Source organism: Schistocerca gregaria, chromosome 2 (genome assembly GCF_023897955.1).
Source record: "Schistocerca gregaria isolate iqSchGreg1 chromosome 2, iqSchGreg1.2, whole genome shotgun sequence".
Lineage (NCBI taxonomy): Eukaryota > Metazoa > Arthropoda > Insecta > Orthoptera > Acrididae > Schistocerca > Schistocerca gregaria.
In genome coordinates, this window is record NC_064921.1 from 611,339,811 (window position 1) to 611,362,905 (window position 23,095).

Sequence of the window (23,095 nt, forward strand, 5' to 3'; positions counted from 1 at the left end):
ACTGTACGTCTGAAGACTACCGAAAAGTCAGCTGTGAAACAAGTGCTAATAATGAAGTGCTATATGTTCCCAAATGTATGATTGACTACTTACAACAGTTGCATAAGTTTGTTTAAAGAGTTCATCTCTTGCAGTTGCGTATTGTTGGGACTTGGTGACTGCGTCCACCATAGACATACTTTCGGACTGAAGCATAAAGGTTTAAAAGATAATAAAAACAACAACAACAACACTGACACTGACCGTGTTTATAAGATTTCCACACGAATGTGGAAAGTCTCATAGTGATAACTTGACACACTATTAAAGACAGATGCGACAAATATATATGACGTACACAATTCGTTCGTCTGGAAATATTAGTGGTTGTCGAGTTGTTTCTGAGTAACGAGTACGGAAAGATGAATAAAAACAGAAAAACACTCCCTTTCTTTCTCTTTCTGGGACATCCTTAACAAATAAATGTCTACACCTGCACAACAGGTAATTTAGCTGCCAGACGCAGGATGTTCCATCATCAAAGAGTGGAAACAGGCACAGACTGTGCTAGACACGTTGCAGGAGAGCTAAGCCGCGCAAGGTAGCCGCGTGGTCCCAGGTGTCTTGTCACGGTCCTAGCGGCTCCCCCGTCGGAGGTTCAAGTCGTCCCTCAGGCATGGGTGTGTGTGTCGTCCTTAACATAAGTTAGTTTAAGTTAGGTTAAGTAGTGCATAAGCTTTTGTGCTTCAGTGGATTTTGACAATCTAGAGTTGGAACTTTAATGGTGGCAAGTATTTATTTGTAGCTAGTACAAAATAGATACGTGTTTCAAAGTTTTACTGACCTTCAGAGTAGTCACCAGCATTGTTTATAACGCATTGCCAGTGATGTGGAAGTCGTAGGATACTGTAGTTGTGCCTTGAGAGTGGCAGGGTGTGCTCCTGTCGAAATATCGGCGGTGGTCGACGACGTCACCCGGCAGCGAACCCGTGAGTCATTTGTTACTGATTTGTTTGACTGATGGGGCTGCTAAGTGCTATACCATCTACTACACTCCCCTGAGTTAAGCATTCTTAAGTTCACCTCGATTTCTTAGCTGAAGGAAACACTTCACGGCATTCGCTTCGGAACTGCTACAAATTCCTCGCGCAATAGACCGCGCCGCTTGAACTGTCAACACAAGAGGTACTGCTACGAATATCCTACGACTTTCACATCGCTGGCAACGAGTTTTACACGTTGCTGGTTTTAGGCGCTTCAGTCCGGAGTTCGCGACTGCTGCGGTCGCAGGTTCGAATCCTGCCTCGGGCATGGATGTGTGCGATGTCCTTAGGTTAGTTAGGTTTCAGTGGTTCTAAGTTCTGGGGGACTGATGGCCTCAGATGTTAGGTCCCATAGTGCTCAGAGCCATTTGAACCATTTTGAACAACGCTGGTGACTACTTTGAAGGTCAGTAAAACTTTGGAACGTGTATATATTTCGTACGAGCTGCAAATAAATAGTTGGCCACTATTAAAGTTCCAACCCTAGCAATAATAATGTCAGATAATGAGGAAAAACACCATACATGTTTTTTTAGACGGTTCAGTAATGACGCAACTGTTGAATAAGAATATTAGACGTGATATTTTGGAACTGGTTTACAATTACAGTAAGCTGTCATCTATTAATGGTACGTTTACATTTATTTACATTAGTGCTGAGAGTACATTATACATCGAAGTTTTGAAAAAAATATTCGTTAAAAACAATCGAGCAAGCATTTGAATTCTGTTTCCTTTTTTCAGGGTGTTGTTATTCCGTCTCTCCAGGCTATGGTATCCAAGTGGTTTCATCCAAAGGAGAGGTCAAAATTCTCAGGATTTTTATTTTCAGGTATTAATATTAAGCAAAGATATTTAATGTAGCGATAATTTCCACTCGATTTTTCAAGCTGTAGCACTCCTCACATTTCCTATGACTGTAATTTATTTTGTAATTTTATAACGAGTTTTCTGCAGTTCAAATAGTAGGTTACTTGTAAATACGTTTCTATACATTCCCAGTTCTAACAACTATCAGTCCTACAGGCGATATGGCAACACACACTGTTTATCTTGCACAGTGACGCATATTTCGCGGATAATGTCCAATTATCACGAAGTTATCTAGATAAACTCTTCGCTGTAACGAGCTCCTGGCGCCTGTGATACGGACGCGCGTCATTGTTGGACGACATCAAGGACACAGCCCATTTCTTCCGGCAGAAGACAAGAGAGGGTGGTGAGCACGGGGGAGGGGGCAGGCGTGGGGGGGGGGGGGGGGGGGGAGAGAACGTAAGTGCAGCCGGAAAGATAATTGAAATTCCTGATAAAAAAAAGTGAAGCGCCCAGAGTGAGAGGAGGAAACGATATGAAATATCATAGGTTGAGGGAACATTCTGTTATTTCAGGGACTACAAAATAGAGCCAGATTTACAAAGAACTTGGTAATGTGGGCTCACTTATCAGTATGAAGATGGACCCCTCTGACATGGATGATTGCAATGATAAGGTTGGAAAGGATAACACAAAGCCGTTGTATCCTTTCCTGAGGCAAGCTTGTCCACAACTGTTGTAGCTGGTCGTTGATATCTTTGGACACTGGCACTGGATCAGAGTTAACGCCCGAGCTGGTCCCAAACATGTTCTATGTGGGCAGATAGGGTCTTGGGAGTACCACAACAGCTCATTGAAATATGTGTCATGAAAAATGGCATCACGGTTCTGGCGCAGGAGGAATAACACACGAGGGCACAGGATGTCCGTGACGTACCGTTGCGCCGTCAGGATTTCCCTCAATCACTTCTAGTCATACTGGATGGCTCCCCATACCACGAGGCCAGAAGGAACATTACTGTGCCACCCGAAAACACTGGGAGAATGAGATCTCTCCTTCCTGTGACGACTCCATCCCATATGCAGCCGTTTGTGTCGTGATGTTAACGGCAGTCTACGTACAAGGCGATAATTTCCTAGTACGGCTGCTGTTAGTCTCCGTCAAACGGTGCGGGATGGCAGAAGACTTTGCAGAGGATGCTTTACTTGTTGGAGATGACATTCGCATATGTGAAGGGGTTACGATGTGCTTGGCGCACAATACAGTGATCCTCCCTTGTGGTGGTCTAACGTGGTGGATCGGAACCCTGACGCCCAATATGAGCGCCCTCACGTTCCCTTGTAGTCCAACATTGGGCTAGTGTCACACCAGAATGCTCCACAAGTCCGAATACTGCACAATTCACCCAGCCGGCTAAATGGAGACCTCAGTAAGATCCCTTTCAAACTCTGTCAGGTACTAATAACGCCGTCTCGCACGAGCACACGGCATATGCGTGACGCTGTTCACGACCTTATACAACCTACCAGGCCCGGTAAGAACACTAAATATGAACAACACTAATTCACTCTTGCGGGCGTTCTACGTGTCACAGAGAATTGCAAAACTAATCATTTACATACCCGCCGATGGTGTATACGTGTACGAAGTTACATTCACATCCGACCGTGTGTTCTAGGTGCTTGACACTGTACCAAATCTCATAATCAACACAATTGTCCCATAGGAACGCTTTCAGTTTGTTAATTGTGGAGTTCTCACCTGTATTAAAGTAGGTCTATAGCGAAAGCTGTAAAAATTACAAAAATGAGTGATTTTTGACGGCAACTTCATGCATCTAATGAGAGAAGTGAGAGAGATGTAAATGTCAATAACGAAAAGTGAAGCACAAATATACACGAGAGGAATGGGAGTTACACTTAAAGGAAATAAAATGTTATTATAATGAGCACTTCTTTCCTTCATAGTAACATACACGCAGGTGACAAAAGTTTAAGAATACCTCTTAATATCGTGCCGGACCTCCTTTTGCCCGGCGTTGTGCAGCAACTCGTCGTGGCACGGACTCGTCAAGTCGTTGGAAGTCCCCTTCAGAAATATTGAGCCATGCTGCCTCTACAGCCATACATAATTGCGACAGTGTTGCCGGTGCACGAACTCATCTCTCTACTATGTCTCATAAATGCTGCATGGAATTCATGCCGGGCGATGTGGGTGGCCAGAACCAGTCGCTCAAATAGTGCAGAATGTTCTTCAAACTAGTCGCAAACAATTGTGCCCCGTAACATGTCGCATTGCTGTCCTTAAAAATTCCATCATTGTTTCGGAAAATGAAGCATATGGCTGCTTAGTCTCATAGGGCCAATTGGACGAGAGGGAGCCACCATCAGCTTGCACTGTGCTTTGTTGACAAGTTGGGTCTATGGCTTCGTAGGGTCTACGCCACACTTGAAACCTATCATCAGCTCTTACCAGCTGAAATCGAGACTCATCTGATCAGGCCGCGGGCTTCCAGTCGTCTAGGTTTACGAGCTGAGGAGAGGCGTTGCAGGCAATTTCGTGCTGTTGGCAGAGGCACTCGTGTCGGTCGTCTGCTGCCATAGCCCATTACAGTCACTGTCGCAACGAAAAAAGTCTGTAGTACACTTTTGTAGAAATAGTGAAAACATTGAGGCACCCACCTTAGTAGCTTTTGTCAATCTTTATGCTTTTCTGCAGGCTGTGGGTCCGCACTTTTTCGCACAGCATAAAGTTCTTCAGGCCAGGCTGCCCCTCTTTTTCGCCGATGTACATCAGTATCTTGAAATGTACGATCGGATGTTTTTTGTTTTTTATGCAACACTGAACCTCAATTCTCTGCTCGAACTTATAAATGTACAATTTGGCTAAACAAATACTTTTCTGGTAATAAACTTTTGGTTGGCCGTTTAACTAAAGGCGATGGCTTGAAAAGACTTGCAAAGTCTTTGAAATCTGTCAGTTGCATATCATTTACTTCGATCAGTTCCTTGAAGCGGCCCTGGCGTACAAACTGTTGCCAGTCCGAAGGTGTCGCAGTTAAGGTTCAAATGGTTCAAATGGCTCTGAGCACTATGGGACTTAACATCTGTGGTCATCAGTCCCCTAGAACTTAGAACTACTTAAACCTAACTAACCTAAGGACATCACACACATCCATGCCCGAGGCAGCATTCGAACCTGCGACCGTAGCAGTCACGCGGTTCCGGACTGAGCGCCTTAACCGCGAGACCACCGCGGCCGGTCGCAGTTAAGGTATTTGAGCTCAGTGTACTTCTGACTCGTTCAGGAACAGCATGGACACCAACTACGATAAGAATTTATGACTGATCACTTTAAGATTAGGAACAGACTTCATAGCCGGACGGGATGGCCAAGCGGTTAAAGGCACTACAGTCTGGAACCGCGCAACCGCTACGATCGCAGGTTCGAATCCTGCCTAGGGCATGGATGTGTGTGATTCCTTGGGTTAGTTAGGTTTAAGTCGTTCTAAGTTCTAGGGGACTGATTACCTTACAAGTTAAGTCCCATAATGCACAGAGCCATTTGAAGCATTTTGAACAGACTTCATAATCCAAAAATATGACACAATGGGGAAGTTACGATTCGGACCTCCACAGCTATCAGTTCGTATAGTAAGTTCCTCAGTTTGAATTTCAGACAAGTTAGCCAGAACCCACGTCAGCAAACAAGATGGCACTTCTTTGGGTCCACAGCCTGCAGCTATTTCATCCACATGCAACAATGGGATTTCTACTCTGACACATGAAGGATTCTCACATTATATGTCCAGAGATTTCTTAGATAAAACACACTATATTTAGTAAGGTGTGGTTTCGGCAAACACTTCTGAAGATCGAACATGACAACCTTTCCTTTAATCCAGATTATTTAGACCGATTTTTGTCAAAGGTCTTGTTTTTGTGTGTTATATTACTGACAAGTGGGCATCATAATCTGATTTAATAAGGATTGCTTTTGCATCTGTTATATCATTCTTTAGGTTCACCTGAAATTTGTCACTGCCATCACAGGTATCTCTAGCATTTTTCTTGACACCTAAGTTAAACTTGGTTTTAAAATGTCATGGTAAAGCCACTGCTTTGTAGTTAACTCTTGCTTCACTGGTTTTTGCTTGCAGTTCTCTAAGTATAAAGAATACATTTTTGATATATTGAGATGGCTACGAAGATACCTGATTTCTCTCTGCTGTAAGGACTAATGCTTTTGGGGAACATTGTGATGTGCACTCTGACACCATTCCTTATTTCTTCGGCCAACTTATTTGGTGGAACCTTCTTTTCTCTCCGATCTGGTTCAACAATTCCATCAGCAGAGTTTCGTACCAAACTGTGGTGACATACACTTCCGAAATACTCAAAGTATTTTAACAAAAATGTTTTGCAAGCGTGAAGTTTTTGGACTTGAAAGGGAACTTTACCACCGGAATCGTTCGCCTCACTACGACTGCATTCGATCTTTTCATCGTGTATTTCATAGTTGCGTGTCTTACCAATGTCGTCATCATCGGAGCTGACCATGTGGTAGGACCCTATACACCTGTACTCGGCTACCATCTATGAGAAAGTCGGAGACCTCAAAACATAAGGAAGCAACCAAATTAATACGACTCAAAATGATTAAAATCATCATTAGTACAATTGAAATACCATTAATTGTGTTTTGGTCTAAAGTAAATTTTTATGTACATTTATGTAAATGAATATCTTATGGTCAACCAATTAGCAACATACCGATTCCATCAATAACGTTGTCAGAAGAAACCTCAACAACCAGTCAATTTGCAGTGACATTTTCCTAAGTAAAAAAGCGAAATAGCATTATTATGGAAAACGTAATGAATTTTGCTGAATGCAAATGTCACACTGTGAGTAATAGAGGCGTAACTTTGATTGATCGTCTGATGTGTCAGTTCTGTATATTCCAGCCAGTAATTTTTGTCAGAAGGAAGAGCAGCTTCTGTAATTGTGTTACGATATTAATATGGTATACCGACGGTAAAGGATCCAGATAATTAGTATCCTAAATCGGGGAACGTGCCACAAAATGGTTCAAATGGCTCTGAGCACTATGGGACTTTACATCTGAGGTCATAAGTCCCTAGAACTTAGAACTACTTAAATCTAACTAACCTAAGGACATCTCACACATCCATGCCCGAGGCAGGATTGGAACCTGCCGCCGTAGCGGTCGCGCGGTTCCAGACTGAAGCGCCTAGAACCGATCGGCCACAACGGCCGGCGAATGTGTCACACGAGCTTGTTACTTTCCATTATAACGAATAATACCGTACAATCTGCAATAGTTATGCATACTGACAAAAAAGTTCTCGGTTGATGATGGAGATTGTAGGATAGAATATAAATTCTCGAGGTACCGGAAGTATTTATACATTTGTTTACATGTACTAATTTCAGCGCTAGTTCCACGATGCTTTCACTTCTACCAGTAATAGAACCCATTTTATTCGGTCACAAAATGCTGCTCCAAACATCCAAACCTACAGCAGTTTGCTATTTGCACATGATTAACAATGCGTGTGATGATACGGAAGTAATGTACCGAGTGATCAAAAAGTCAATATAAATTTGAAAACTGAGTAAATCACGGAATAATGTAGATACAGAGGTACAAATTTACACACATGCTTGGAATGACATGGGGTTTTATTAGAACCAAAAAAATACAAAAGTTCAAAAAATGTCCGACAGATGGCGCTTCATCTGATCAGAATATCAATAATTAGCATAACAAAGTTAGACAAAGCAAAGATGATGTTCTTTACAGGAAATGCTCAATATGTCCACCATCATTCCTCAACAATAGCTGTAGTCGAGGAATAATGTCTTGAACAGCATTGTAAAGCATGTTCGGAGTTATGGTGAGGCATTGGCGTAGGTTGTTGTCTTTCAGCATCCCTAGAGATGTGGGTCGATCACGATACACTTGCGACTTCGGGTAACCCCAAAGCCAATAATCGCACGGACTGAGGTCTGGGGTTCTGGGAGGCCAAGCATGACGAAAGTGGCGGCTGAGCACACGTGCATCACCAAACGACGCGCGCAAGAGATCTTTCACGCGTCTAGCAATATGGGGTGGAGCGCCATCCTGCATAAACATAGTACGTTCCAGCAGGTGCTTATCAGCCAGGGATAATGCGATTCTGTAACATATCGGCGTACCTCTCACCCGTCACGGTAGCTGTCCAGCGCCATCTGTCGGACATTTTGTGAACTTTGTTCTTTTTTTTTTGTTCTAATAAAACCCCATGCCATTCCAAGCATCTGTGTCAATGTTTACCTCTCTATCTACATTATTCCGTGGTTTATTAAGTTTTCAAATTCATACTGACTTTTTGATCACCCAGTATAACTGAGAGGTAAACTATCGTAATAGCCGATACGATAAGGAGCGCGGCGCTCTACATTCGGCTCACTTGACGCATCATCACTTACAATTGTTTACCGCTGGATTCTGCTTGCACGTACGATAGTATCACATTGTTGAATTTCTATTCTGCGAAACGTACACAGCCGGCCACTTGGCCGAGCGGTTCTAGGCGCTTCAGTCCGGAACCGCGCGACCGCTGCGGTCGCAAGTTCGAATCCTGCCTTGGGCATGGATGTGTGTGATGTCCTTAGGTTAGTTAGGTTTAAGTAGTTCTAAGTTCTATGGGACTGATGACCTCAGATGTTAAGTCCCATAGTGCTCAGAGCCATCTGAACCAAACGTACACATACAACAGTTCACCCCAAAGAAAATACAACTTAAACAAGCCATATGCTATGAAAACCTCAAAATCGTCATTGTTGTACTTGCGATAGTTTACCTCAGGCGTCAAGTGTTATGGTCCTGCTGCCACCTTATATTCGCATCACAGTCCATGCTGTTGATCAAAAGCCCAGGTATGTCAAGCGATTTCCAGGATGCATATTCTCTTGTTCAGGTATTTACGCCGGCAGTCTGATAGCTATGGCAGTTTCGGGCGTGCTGGTGGAAGCAGGAGGATGGCCGATGGCGTTTTACTTCTTCGGCGCCGTCGCTGTCGCATGGTTCGTGCCCTGGCTGTACCTCATTTACAGCACCCCAGACGACCACCCACGCATATCTTTGCAGGAGAAAGAGTACATAAAGGCCGGTTTTGGGCAGCAGGTTAACGACAAACAGGTGAGTGAACTTATGATTGTTTTGTTATTCCTTTAGCATTGTGGACGTACACGCCTTTAACTTGTTTCGAAGTAAGTTAGGTCTATGCGCCCAGGGAAAAAAATCGGGAAAGACTGAATTACATTTTATTTAGATACGCTGTGACATTTAATCGTCATTAATTCCATAGCTTCCACTTATCAAGGGTTATCTCTTGAAGCGATCACGCGTATGCTGCCTGTCTTATCATCTAGGAGAATCCAATACATCTTCAGTTTAGCGGCTACAACAAAGAAAACTGACAGTTGTTATTGAAACTCGTGCGCAAATTGGTATAGTGGATGAGGAAACGTTTGAAAGGTCATTGTGGCTCATTGACTGATGTAGTGAGATAAATATCTATACTGTCGGCAGGCTGCAAACGTATGTTATGCGTGCTGTTAATGGAGACTACACGTAGTGATGTTAATGGCGGTGAGATGGAGATGATGAAGAGACTAATATTTAATAACAACGTAAATATGGAAATTGATATACAAAAGCTCACGCGATAGCTGGACCGTTCCTTAATTTGTAACATAGGTAATTGTGGAGAAGGGGCCACTGGCCCATCTAAAGTAGATATCCGTCTATAAACCACTGAACTCTTTTGTTGGACCCATATTTACGATGTTGGTCATTTCGAGTCACTCTATTAGGAAGTAGAAGGGGAAGAACCCTATGTGGAGATGGAAACGAAAAAGAAAGATAGAGTTCATGCAATCCACATCTACATTCATCTACATTTACACCCTGCAAGCCACCCAACGGCGTGAGGCGGAGGGCAACTTACGTGTCACTGTCATTACCTCCCTTTCCTGTTCCAGTCGCGTATGGTTCGCGGGAAGAACGACTGCCGGAAAGCCTCCATGCGCGTTCGAATCTCTCTAATTTTACATTCGTGATCTCCTCGGGAGGTATAAGTAGGGCGAAGCGATATATTCGGTACATCATCCAGAAAAGCACCCTCTCGAAACCTGGACCGCAAGCTACACCGCGATGCAGTGCGCCTCTCTTGCAGAGTCTGCCACTTGAGTTTGCTAAACGTTTCCGTAACGCTATCACGGTTACCAAATAACCCTGTGACGAAACGTGCCGCTCTTCTTTGGATCTTCTCTATCTCCTCTGTCAACCCGACCTGGTACTGATCCCACACTGATGAGCAATACTCAAGTATAGGTCGAACGAGTGTTTTGTGAGCCACCTCCTTTGTTGATGGACTACATTTTCTAAGGACTCTCCCAATGAATCTCAACCTGGCACCAGCCTTACCAACAACTAATTTTATATGATCATTCCACTTCAAATCGTTCCGTACGCATACTCCGAGATATTTTACAGAAGTAACTGCTACTGGTGTTTGTTCCGCTATCGTATAATCTTACAAAAAGGATCCTTCTTTCTATGTTTTCGCAATACATTACATTTGTCTATGTTAAGGCTCAGTTGCCACTCCTTGCACCAAATTCCTACCCGCTGCTGATCTTCCTGCATTTCGCTGCAATTTTCTAATGCTGCAACTTCTCTCTATACTACAGCATCATACGCGAAAAGCCGCATGGAACTTCCGACACTACCTACTAGGTCATTTATATATATTGTGAAAAGCAATGGTCCCATAACACTCCCCTGTGGCACGCCAGAGGTTACTTTAACGTCTGTAGACGTCTCTCCATTGAGAAAAACGTGCTGTGTTGTGTTTGCTAAAAATTCTTCAATCCAGCCACACAGCTGGTCTGATATTCCGTAAGCTCTTACTTTTTTTATCAGGCGACAGTGCGGAACTGTATCGAACGCCTTCCGGAAGTCAAGGAAAATGGCATCTACCTGGGAGCCTGTATCTAATATTTTTTGGGTCTCGTGAGCAAATAAAGCGAGTTGGGTCTCACACGATCGTTGTTTTCGGAATCCGTGTTGATTCCTACAGAGTAGATTCTGGGTTTCCAGAAATGACATGATACGCGAGCAAAAAACATGTTTCAAAATTCTACAACAGATCGATGTCAGAGATATAGGCCTATAGTTTTGCGAATCTGTGCGACGACCCTTCTTGAAAACTGGGACTACCTGTGCTCTTTTCTAGTCATTTGGAATCTTCCGTTCCTCTAGAGACTTGCGGTACACGGATGTCAGAAGGGTGGCAAGTTCTTTCGCGTACTCTGTGTAGTATTGAAATCTTATCCCGTCAGGTCCAGTGGACTTCCCTCTGTTGAGTGATTTCAGTTACTTTTCTATTCTTGGACACTTATTTCGAAGCCGCAGATAATTCCTTCCACTCCGCCGCCAGGGATAAGCCGAGCGGTCCGAGGCGCTGCAGTCATGGACTGTGCGGCTGGTCCCGGCGGAGGTTCGAGTCCTCCCCCGGGCATGGGTGTGTGTGTTTGTCCTTAGGATAATTTAGGTTAAGTAGTGTTTAAGCTTAGGGACTGATGACCTTAGCAGTTAAGTCCCATAAGATTTCACACACATTTGAACATTTGCACTTATTTCGATGTCAACCATGTTTTCGTTCGTGCGAGGATTTAGAGAAGGAACTGCAGTGTGGTGTTCCTCTGTGAAACAGCTTTGGAAAAAGGTGTTTAGTATTTCAGCTTTCCGCGTGTCATCCTCTGTTTCAATGCCATCATCATCCCAGAGTGTCTGGATATGCTGTTTGGAGCCACTTACTGATTTAACGCAAGACCAGAACCTCCTAGGATTTTCTGTCAAGTCGGTACATAGAATTTTACTTTTGAATTCACTGAACGCTTCACGCATACCCCTCCTTACTTTAACTTTGACATCGTTTAGCTTCTGTTTGTCTGAGAGGTTTTGGCTGCGTTTAAACTTGCAGTGAAGCTCTCTTTGCTTTCGCAGTAGTTTCCTGAATGTTGTTGAACCGCGGAGGGTTTTTCCCGTCCCCCACAGTTTTACTCGGCACGTAACTGTCTAAAACGCATTTTACGATTGCCTTGAACTTTTTCCATAAACACTCACCATTGTCAGTGTCGGAACAGAAATTGTAGGGATGTTTCGCAATAAATACGTGTAGCGAAATGCTACCAAGCACACCCAGCGAAAAATGTTTCTTTGGCTATAGTTGCTCAAAAAAGGATCAGACGGATACGTTTCAAGAACCCAACACATTAGCGAGTGGTCGGCAGCAAGACAGTTGTAAAGATGGTGACGTCGGCAGAGGAGTCTTACAACAGCAGACAGTGACAGTAAATATATAAGTCGAAAGGAACAGAGAGGCAGCTCTCAGAAATAGCACAGAATAAAGGAAACGGAGAATGAGAGATGTTATCAGAGGAAGAACACCAACGAAGAAAAGCTGAGACGTTTAACATAGTGTACAGCATGAATGCGATCGAAAGGGCTCTTAGGACTCTGGGGCCCAGTTGATTTGAAGGCTTCATGTTGAATATACTGGCTCGAAATTTAAAAACTATAAAATTTTACACTTTACATGAAAGAAAATATATTGACTGCCCACAAAGATCTGCCCGCAGATAATGTTTATCCGGTTTTATTTTGCACTATCGTTACAAATGAGGGTTATCTTCGGAGAAAGGAGAGCTACAATGAAGAGTTTAATCCACTAGGACATGGTGCATTACTGTGCCCGAGACACGTTAGGGGCTCGCATCACTAGGCACTTCCTTCTTCCTCCCCCACATTCCGTGCGACGTGTCTTCTGTTTTGGTAACATGTAAGCTTAGCATAAATATCAATGAGTATGAGAACATATTACCGTGTATAAGTTCACTGTCTGCTATAGAAGGTATACGGTTTATGAAGATGAGCGACGTATGACCAAACTGGCTACTTTTGAAAACTTGTTACTGTGATAGTGTCCATATCACTTTTATTCACAGACAGAAACTCGTTTTTCAACTACGTCCACCGAAACTGTCGCCATTATTCATCTTTTTGATGACTCAACTAGTCTCTTTTAATCTCTTTCTCACATTTTATTTGATTTATGGTTTCACTGCAACACGTCCATACGATGTCAGGTTATTCAGTACTAGCAGAACACACTGTAGGCTAGCCTTTGCCTCCTTGAGGAACAGATATTTGTTGTTTACGTTAGAGTGGATAAATATCTCTGTAGTCAAAAGGATTTGTTAACATTAGTGGACGCAACGTGTGTGACGACAATTTATACACCAGAATCTGTTTAAGAGCAGCTCTAATGCGTTTACCTAACGTATGTGTCAAGATGGCGCAAAGGAATTATTTTAGTGAATTCCAATGCGGCTTAACTATTAGGGTCCAGACCTTCCATCGTTCCTACAGAGAACTTCTGTACGAGTTATATACGAGCGTCACTCCAAAAGAAATGCACACTATTTTTAAAAAAATAGTTTTCATTCTTCATGTGTGAAAGTTTTACAGTGTGTAGATACATCCTTCCCGCTTGTTTTCAAACTTAGTTCAACCTGTTCCCGTGAGTGGCGACGTCACAGCATGTCTTAAAGACGGCTGGTACACTTGACGTTCGTCAGAATCAACTTGCTGTCATAGAATTCCTGTGATGTGAAGACGAGACAGTGGGAAACATCCACAAGAAGTTGAAAAAGGTGTGCGGAGATGCTGCTGTCGATCGCAGTACAGTTAGTCGATGGGAAAGCATGTTACATGATGAATGGGGCACAGCAATATTGAGGATTGCCATCGGAGCAGCAGGCCTCGAACTGCACACGCTCCAGACAATTTGCAGAGAGTTAACGAATTGGTGACTCTGACAGATGCATCACGGCGAAGAAATTGTCGCGCTACGTTGGGATAGGGGAAGGAAGTGTTTGCAGAATACTGAAAGTGTTGGCGTTAAAAAAGGTTTGTGGCAGGTGGGTTCCCAGGATGTTGACAGTGGCTCACAAAGAAACGAGAAAAACGATATGCAGCGAACTTTTGGAACAGTATGAGAATGGTGGAGATGAAATTCTTGGAAGAATTGAGACAAGCGGTGAAACATGGCTCCATCATTTTTCACAAGAGACGAAGAGGCAATCAATGGAGTGGCGTCATGCAAATTCACCCAATTAAAAAAAATCAAAACCACACCTTCTGCTGGAAAAGTTATGGCTACGGTGTTTTTCGACTTCGAAGGACTCTTGCTTGCGGACATCATGCCAAGTGGAACCACCATAAATTCTGATGCATATGTGACGACACTGAAGAAACTTCAAGCTCGACTGAGTCGTGTTCGACCACATCGGCAAAAGCTGGATGTTTTGCTGTTGCACGACAATGCACGGCTACATGTCAGTCAAAAACCATGGAAACGATCACGAAACTCGGATGGGTACACTGAAACACCCACCTTACAGTCTTGACCTGGCTCCATGTGACTATCATCTCTTTGGGAAACTGAAAGACTCTCTTCGTGGAACAAGGTTTGAAGATGATGACTCCCTTGTGTACGCTGCAAAACAGTGGCTCCAACAGGTTGGTCCAGAATTTTACCGTGTGGGTATACAGGCGCTGGTTCCAAGATGGTGCAAGACAGTTGAAAGGGATGGAAATTATGTGGAGAAATGAAAATATTGTTCCTAAAGGATGTATATACACACTGTAAAACTTTCAAACATGTAGAATAAAGGATGGATTTTTTTAAAAATAGTGTGCATTTCTTTTGTAGTGACGCTCGTATTTCTGGAGCCCCTGCAGGTCATGTAATTGTTAAATCGAGACGTAAGCAAAGCGCTGCACCCAATCACTGGATCACTTCGCCCTTACATGGGCGGGAGAGGACGCTGAGGGTGCTTGACGAAGGATTTTTTTGTATGTGTTGTAACATCATTGGAATTGCGTGGAGGTTCTGTAATTATACGTAGCTGTTTTTCTTCTCTGGGATAGGACCAATATTTACAGCCAATGCTAGAACGAATAAGTATGGTCATGAAAACGCTTTGAACAGTAATTCGCTTCCCAAAATGCGTCGACAGTTTGAAATGAGACCCTAAGGGTATTAGTCTAGTATTTAGCGTGATAACTGCCCTGTCTATAGAGTGAAGGAAATTTCGTCATGGGTGGAAGAAAGTGGGTTTGGTGGACAGGCTCGCTCAAAGCTGCAACATGATCCTCAATTTTAGGTTAACTGAAGTAACGGCTACTGCCAAATCAATATGCCTGAACACAGACGACAACTAGGGGAACAATAAAAGAAAAAAACTATCCTTCCGTTGTTAAAACAGCTTTTAAATTCATTTATAGGGATGTTCTCTATTTCTTCCAGCGATTTTTGTTTTACCTACTCCACAGTGGCAAAAAGCTTTCCTTTCATGTCTCATTTGAGTCTGGAGAACAAAAAGAAACCACAGGGGGCTATACTTGGTGAATAGAGGGTAGGGGTGGACAATCGGTGTCATGCTGTATTTGGTCAAAAACTGCTTTACAGAGAGAGCAGTGTGGGCCAGCATGTTGTCATGATGGAAGAACCAGTCACCTGTGCGCCAAAGATGGGCCCTTTTCTTCAGGATTCTCTCCCTCAGTCTTCTCAAAAACTCAAAGTAGAGCTCCTGGTTGACGGTTGAACTGGGGGAACGAACTCCGCGTGCACAACGCCTCTGCAGCCGAAGGAACAGATGAGCTGTCATCTTGATGTTTGACTTGACTTGACGAGCTTTTTTGGGACGAGGAGAGCCACTTGTCTTCCACTGGCTTGATTGCTGTTTTGTCTCTGGGTCGTAACCATAGTACTACGATTCATCACCAGTAATCACCAGCTGGTTTTGAAGCTCAAAACATGCCTGAAGTCGATGCTCCCTTTGCTCGTCTGTGGAAGGTGAAGGGCAAATTTGGCTGCAACCCTTCTCATATGCAAATCTTCCGATAAAATCGTCTGAATTTAACTTCATGATATTCCAGACACCTCATAAAGTTGATCTTTACGAACGACGGCATTGATTTCGTCGACGTTTCGTCACTTCTTGACGTTTTCGGGAGGACGACGGTTCAATCCCGCGTCCGGCCATCCTGATTTAGGTTTTCCAAAGTTTCTCTAAATCACTCCAGGCAAATGCCGGGATGGTTCCTCTGAAAGGGCACGACAAACTTCCTTCCCCATCCTTCCCTACTCCGATGAGACCGATGACCACGCTGTCTGGTCTCCTTCCCCAAACAACCAACCAACCAACTTCTTGACGTTGAGGGGCGTCCTGAACGGGGTTGGTCTTCAGTTGACATTTTCTCCATTTTTAAACTTCAAAACCACTAGTAGACTTTGGTTTTACTTAAGGCAGCATTCCCCTAAGCAGTCTTAAGCATTGTGATAGTTTCCGCGGCCGATTTCCCCAACAGGGAACTTCTTTGTTGCTGAACAGCTGTTCATCAAACGTCCCCGAAGTTATGCCACTAGAAGCATAAGCTGGACAAACACCAAGAGGAAGGCGATACTAATGCCTGATTGTCTACTGTCGTTTATCATTCCTGGGTATTACGAAAGTCCTGCTGGTCACTAACGTCATATTTTCTCCTCGTCTTTCAGGCCAACCTCCAAAATGATAAATCAAACTTTGAATTCGAGTCCTCTGAGTGCATCAAAAACACACTGATCTGTTCTGTTTATAGCTCGGATTGGAATAAACCATAGAAAATAAACCTTCAGCTATCTACAAGCAAAGTGTTTTACTATATACAGCGCGAAGTAACTCTTCTAAATATTTTAGCTAAATAGTTATTGGGTGACCTACTTTACACAGAGCATGAACAGTGTGCCACCAGGCATCTTGGCATTCGACGAAAGAATGAAACAAATGAATATAACTTGAAGCCTTAATAAATGTATGATCCTAGTAAAATTTTAATCAAAAATAAGATATTGCAGTGTCTGTGTTATTCCGAATTACGATGCAAAATTCCTCCAGACATGTATGCATGTTCGAAGGGACAGGCACTGTGGCGACTACAGCTGTTGAGAAATACGTGAAATGTACTTGCAGGTGCGAATACGTTTCATGTACAGTCAAAAGCGTTGCAGTTTGTCTTTCGACGACTTGACTGAATTAGCATATGCCACTGACCTGGATTAGGGATCCCGTGAAAACGTAGATCGCTTCAAGCTAAAAAGTGACAAGAGGCAACGTGAAAACTAAAAGAAAACAAAATATCTTCTGAAGTATCAAAGGACAATGCCGGAACTGCCATTCTTACTTTTTGTTGCAAAAGACATCAGACGACAATTTTTGCGACAGTAGGAGAGCTCAGAAACTGACGAAGCAATCAAAGTTGTCATTTGCTATTACAGGTTTGGGTCACTGCGAATCATCAACACCGCAACGATGATTCGCTCTTACTCATGAGTTCCTGTAGAATATTTTGCAGTTTCTCAAGAAGAGCAATCTTGTCTTGAAAAGTCACGAGAGATCCTGTCATGTGAATCTCAAACGTCTATAGCAAACTTCCAGTGAGCAGAGCATGTTAGCCGTAAAATTCGGTCTACGTTGATCTCAGTAGCGACGTCGAGAATTGGTGTGACACTCTCATCTTGTTGTATGTATGTACGTATGAGAGCAAGAACTGAAATCCATTACAATTATGGAACTGAGAAGAGCACTACGCATTCTACAGTACAATAGTTCGAGTTTAACTTTAAATCGACATCGAGGTACAAAAGTTCGGAGGATATAATCAATAAGTTTTCAATCCTCCGATGAAACGTTCCGGAAATGCTGGAAGTGTCTATGTGTGTTAGCGTTGATTCCTTCCCACATCATCGCTATATTTGAATAAGACTCGCAAAAAATGTTGGCTACCACGCTTTCCCCAGATGTAAAAGTTGTGTTTATTTGGCCGAACACGAAACCGTGATTCGTCAGAGAATGAAGCACGAGTCTACTACCCATTTGACGTGCTCCAGTTTTACATTTAAAGGTGTTTCTGCATGGGGGGGGGGGGGGGGACGTTCTTATTAGCACTATAGTGTCCTCATTATAGGTGTACATCTCACCATTGAGAAAACGATTGAGAACAGTACGGGCTAATATTATCGGTCCTGTCGAGGTTTTTATTATTTGTTCTAGCTGGGATGCCTGCCTTTCATTCGGCACTTGTGGAAGAATTCGCTGTTGGAAAGGAATTTCGCCGTCTTCATTTACTCTCTGGAACACTCAAGCGGAATTCGCCATCTCTCATTTGTATCTATATTTGCTAATATCAGAGTGAACATTATAAATGACCGCCAACTACACTTGCAAGTTTAATACTTGTCACTGTCCCACTTACCAGCAACGTTTATGATTGATGTGTATACTGTCGTTTTGCTGTTATCATAAGACTTCAAGCTCAGCGTCTCTCATGGTGCTATCCAGGGAGAGCAGGCTGCCGACATCGTGTTTCCGTATATTCCTTGATATGGTTCTCCAAAGTGCTCTAGACATTCCATTGGAACCAAGAATTACCATGATATACTAACTGATATCCGTTTTAATCAGTGTATATGTAATGTTGCTTATGAAAACTGGAATCTGGGAATATTTTTCTGTGCATAATGCGAAATTGATGTTTTTCAGGAGAAGTTGCCCGTCCCGTGGATGAAGATTCTGACTTCTGCACCAGTGTGGGCAGGAATAGTGTTCCATTCTGGGACTGCATGGGTTCTGTACACAATGCTTTCTGATCTTCCGACTTACCTCAAGTTCATACTTCACTTCGGCGTTCAAGACGTAAGTGTGGAATATTATTATATCAGTTTTACTTTACAAACACATTACTCGAAGCCTTTGTTATTGCGAATATAACTTACTCTTGCATTTCTTCACTGGTAAAGAAAAATGGTTTACACTGTTTTTTACAGTTGCGTCGATCATTTCATCTCATAGCGGAGATGGCCTGCGGAAAGTACATCACAGCTCCGACGTATGCACTAAGTAAAACGCGATGTACTTAATCGCTCAAGTCACCAAAAGAAGAACAATAATCTGAACTGTGTAACATATAAATGATGCAAGTTCACTTTAAGTCTCATCTACGATCGATTTTCGAGATTTCTGCAATATGACCACACTGTACAGTGTGGTCAGAAACAGTCTGAATAGCTTGTAAGGATATTACAGGGGAGATTTTGCTAACAAATAATTGTTAAGTAGGAATTCGATTGGTCGCACCGTTTTCGAGCTATCATTGCAGTTAACCAACGAGGTCGTCTTGCGAGTAAATTCAAGCACTTGCTCAAATGGCTCTGAGCACTATGGGACTTAACTTCTGAGGTCATCAGTCCCCTAGAACGTAGAACTACTTAAACCTAACTAACCTAAGGACATCACCCACATCCATGCCCGAGGCAGGATTCGAACCTGCTCCAGACTGTAGTGCCTAGAACCGCTCGGCCACAGCGGCCGGCCAAGCACTTGCACGCGCGAAAATGCGGCAATGCACAGACATCTGAGGATCTGTGACTTATCACACTTTCAGATGCTCATTACTACTTAAAATGGGTCTATTCGAAAGTGATAAATCTAAGGTAGGCGAGCAAAAACTGCGTGTGTTCGGTCTGAGGAAACCACACGAAGAACACGTATTACTGCTTACTGTTATTAAAGTCATCAAGAAAACTATCTGCTCTGCCACATCATTCAGGTCGATATATGTTGGCGAATTGTTGGAGACTATCTTCCAGTCAAAAAAACCATCATCTTTCTCATTGTAATCATCCTTTCCATCTTCTGCTTTTATAGATATATTGTGTCCAACATATTTGTGTTGCTCTGTCTTCTTTTATAATCTCCGTAGCAGCTGAGAAACGGTTTGATACGTGTGCTTCTTGAATTTAAACCTCCCCTCTGGCTAGATTTTTTGAATCCAACTTTAGGCACTGCTGAATTAGGGTGTGAAATTGCGTCCCTTCCTTTATCTGTAGGAGAGATACCTTAGCTTATAAGCATTGATGGCCTTCTGAATTTTACCACAGTTTTCAAGTTCTAGTGTATCTCTGTTAGGAGATTTAATTTTAAATAATGGATTATATAATCCTCTCGTTTCTGGATAGCTTATATTGTTAATTATTAAATCATCTCCCTCTATATCTACCAGTGAATTACCAATTATCCACACTTTTGGTATAGGTTCAAATCCGATGCCGTACACTGTATCACACATTATGTCTGTTGGTTCAACAAAAAGTGATGTTGCAAGTTTACCCCCTCCCCTTCGTGACTTCATCTGCATCGACATCTCCCACACTGTATTCTTCTTCTTCTTCTCCACTTCCAATATCTCGACCTTTTGCTTTCATAAGTACATTATTTTCTTTGGCTTCATTATTTTTGTCATGGTACATCTACTGTTGGGACAGTTGTCCCAATATACGAGGGTCGGTCAAAAAGTAATGCCTCCCATTTTTTTCTACTTAAAAAAATTAAGTTGAGTGAAAAATTTGAATTTGGCGCCATTCCTCAAACCTTCTTCTGCAATCCACTGCAGTAGTAACTTTCTGTGTCAACAGGTGGCAGCACAGCAGAAGTTTGTAAGATGGCCGACATCGATGTTCGTTTGAGACAGCGTTGTGTGATTGAATTCTTGAATGCAGAAGGTGAAACGCCCATACGCATTCATGAAAGACTGAAGAAGGTGTATGGTGTTGTGACAGTGGATGTCAGCACTGTTAGACGATGGGTTCGTCGTTGTAAGGAAGCTGAAGGGCAAACACCGTTGACTGACGAAAAGCGGAGCGGCAGGCCGGTGAGTGCAGTGACTCCACACAACATTCAGCAAGTAGATGACATCATTCGTGGTGACCGTCGGGTGACTGCAGATGAAGTGTGTCGCATTATTTCTCTTAGTAAAGGCAGTGTGATCACGATTATTAAACAATTGGGGTACTCAAAAGTTTGTGCACGGTGGGTTCCAAGAATGTTAACCGATCAGAATAAAGAGGCAAGGAAAACAATAGCCTCCCAACACTTGCAGCGCTTCCGTTTGGAGGGAGATGAGTTTCTGAAAAAAATTGTGACCGGGGACGAAACATGGGTGCATTTTTTTGAACCCGAATCAAAGAGGCAGTCAATGGAGTGGCGTCACACAAGCTCGCCGAGGAAGAAAAAATTCAAAACTGTGCGATCGGCAGGGAAAGTTATGGCAACAGTTTTCTGGGATACAGAGGGTGTGATTCTGGTTGATTTTTTGGAGCAGGGATGCACAATAAATTCTGTTCAATACGTCACAACCCTCAAAAAACTTAAAGCACATCTTCAGCGAGTTCGCCCAACAAAATCAATGGCAGATGTTCTTCTTTTGCATGACAATGCAAGACCACACACCAGTCGTCACACCTCTGACGAGATTGTCAAAATTGGATGGGAAGTTTTGCCTCATCCCCCATACAGCCCTGACCTGGCACCATCAGACTTCCATCTGTTCGGGCCACTAAAAGAAGCTCATCGTGGGATTCATTTTGAAGATGAGGAGGCCGTCAAAACATCCGTGCATCAATGGCTTAGGAAGCAGAGCTGTGATTTTTACCGTGCTGGGATACATGCCCTTGTTCAAAGATGGACCAAAACTGTAGAGATGGGCGGAGATTACATTGAAAAATGACAAAATGATCCTCAATGTTGTGATTTTCAACCTATGTAATTGCATTTAAATTTCCTGACAATTAAACGTAGAAAAAAAATAGGAGGCATTACTTTTTGACTGACCCTCGTATGTAACAGTTCAGTAATATGACTAAATACATTTTAAAGTACAGAGTCAGCGTCGGATTGCTTTTTGCAGCAATGCCAATTTCCAGCGTATATTTCATCGAGATTTCGACGTTTGAATTTTAAAGGTAATCTTTTGTCGAATTGATTTGAGAGGCATGCTGATAGCCGCAGTGATCAATCAACAATTGAACCGACTGCAAGTAATCACTGCTCACGAGTAAAACACAAACATAGTTATCAAAAATAGAATTGTGTCATTCACATAGTCTGTTTAAGCAGTGGGTCGGATCAGAACGGACTGGAACGGAATGAATCAGAATGGAACAAGTAGAAACATACCGGATTACATCACCAATAATAAAACGTAACGAAGCAGAACACATAGACCGTTCAAGAAAACAAAACAAATTGTCGCCAAAAATAAATGGAATGGGCCACTGTTTAAGAGAAATGAAATAGGTTACCATTTTAAAAAAGCAGGTAACCCTTTAAGGAAAAGGAACTGGTTACCAGAACGGTCGAAACACGCAGACAATTTTAAAAAATGGAAAGGATTACCATTTAAAAATTAGCCAAACTGGTAACCATTTATAAAATGTAACAAATGGGAACACAGAGGCCATTTAGAAAATGGAATAGATTGCCATTTAAAAACGGACATTGTTGAAAAGACAGAATGGGTCAGAATATACAGATCATTTGAAAAAAAACTGCATTGTCTCATTAAATTTCACCTTTGTGCACATAACATCGAAAGAAAATGATGTACAATACATCCTCATCTGTCCCATCACCCTAATCAGTAAATTTTCTCTCTGATTTATGCGCCTCAATAAATTTTGTCTATTTCTGTGTAATGTGGCAACAACATTATAATACACTCCAAGACAACGACACACCAAGGAAGGAACCGGCCGCTGTGACCGAGCGGTTCCAGGCGCTCCAGCCCGGAACCACGCGGCTGCTACGGTCACAGGTTCGAATCCTGCCTCGGGCATGGATGTGTGTGATGCCCTTAGGTTAGTTAGGTTTAAGTAGTTCTAAGTCTAGGGGACTGATGACCTCAGATGTTAAGTCCCATAGTGCTTAGAACCTTTTGAACCATTTGAATCAAGGAGGGATTGTCCATACGGGACGGAAATCTGTAGATATAATGGCCATGTAAAGACCAACAAATAATTACAGTTTCTGAAAAATTGATGGTTTATTCAAGAGAAAGACGTTCACAAATTTAGCGAGTCAGTTATGTGTTGGTCCACCTCTTTCCCTTATGCAAGCAGTTATTTGGCATGACATGGATTGATAGAGCTATTGGATGTCCTCCTGAGGGATATCGTGCCAAATTCTGTCCAATTGGCGCGTTAGATCGTCAAATCCAGAGATGGCTGGAGAGCCGTGCCCGTAAG

General features: G+C 42.8%; 1 protein-coding gene across 2 annotated transcripts in view; it reads left to right on the forward strand.

Moving 5' to 3' along the window:
• Positions 1-23,095, forward strand: part of LOC126336255 (sialin-like) — a 150,464-nt gene that overhangs the window by 72,043 nt on the left and 55,326 nt on the right. For both annotated transcript variants that reach the window (XM_049999750.1, XM_049999751.1), the window contains exons 4-6: positions 1,767-1,854; positions 8,822-9,042; positions 18,558-18,710. In XM_049999750.1, coding sequence (XP_049855707.1) covers positions 1,767-1,854; positions 8,822-9,042; positions 18,558-18,710 — 462 coding nt within the window. The remainder of the gene's footprint in view (positions 1-1,766; positions 1,855-8,821; positions 9,043-18,557; positions 18,711-23,095) is intronic.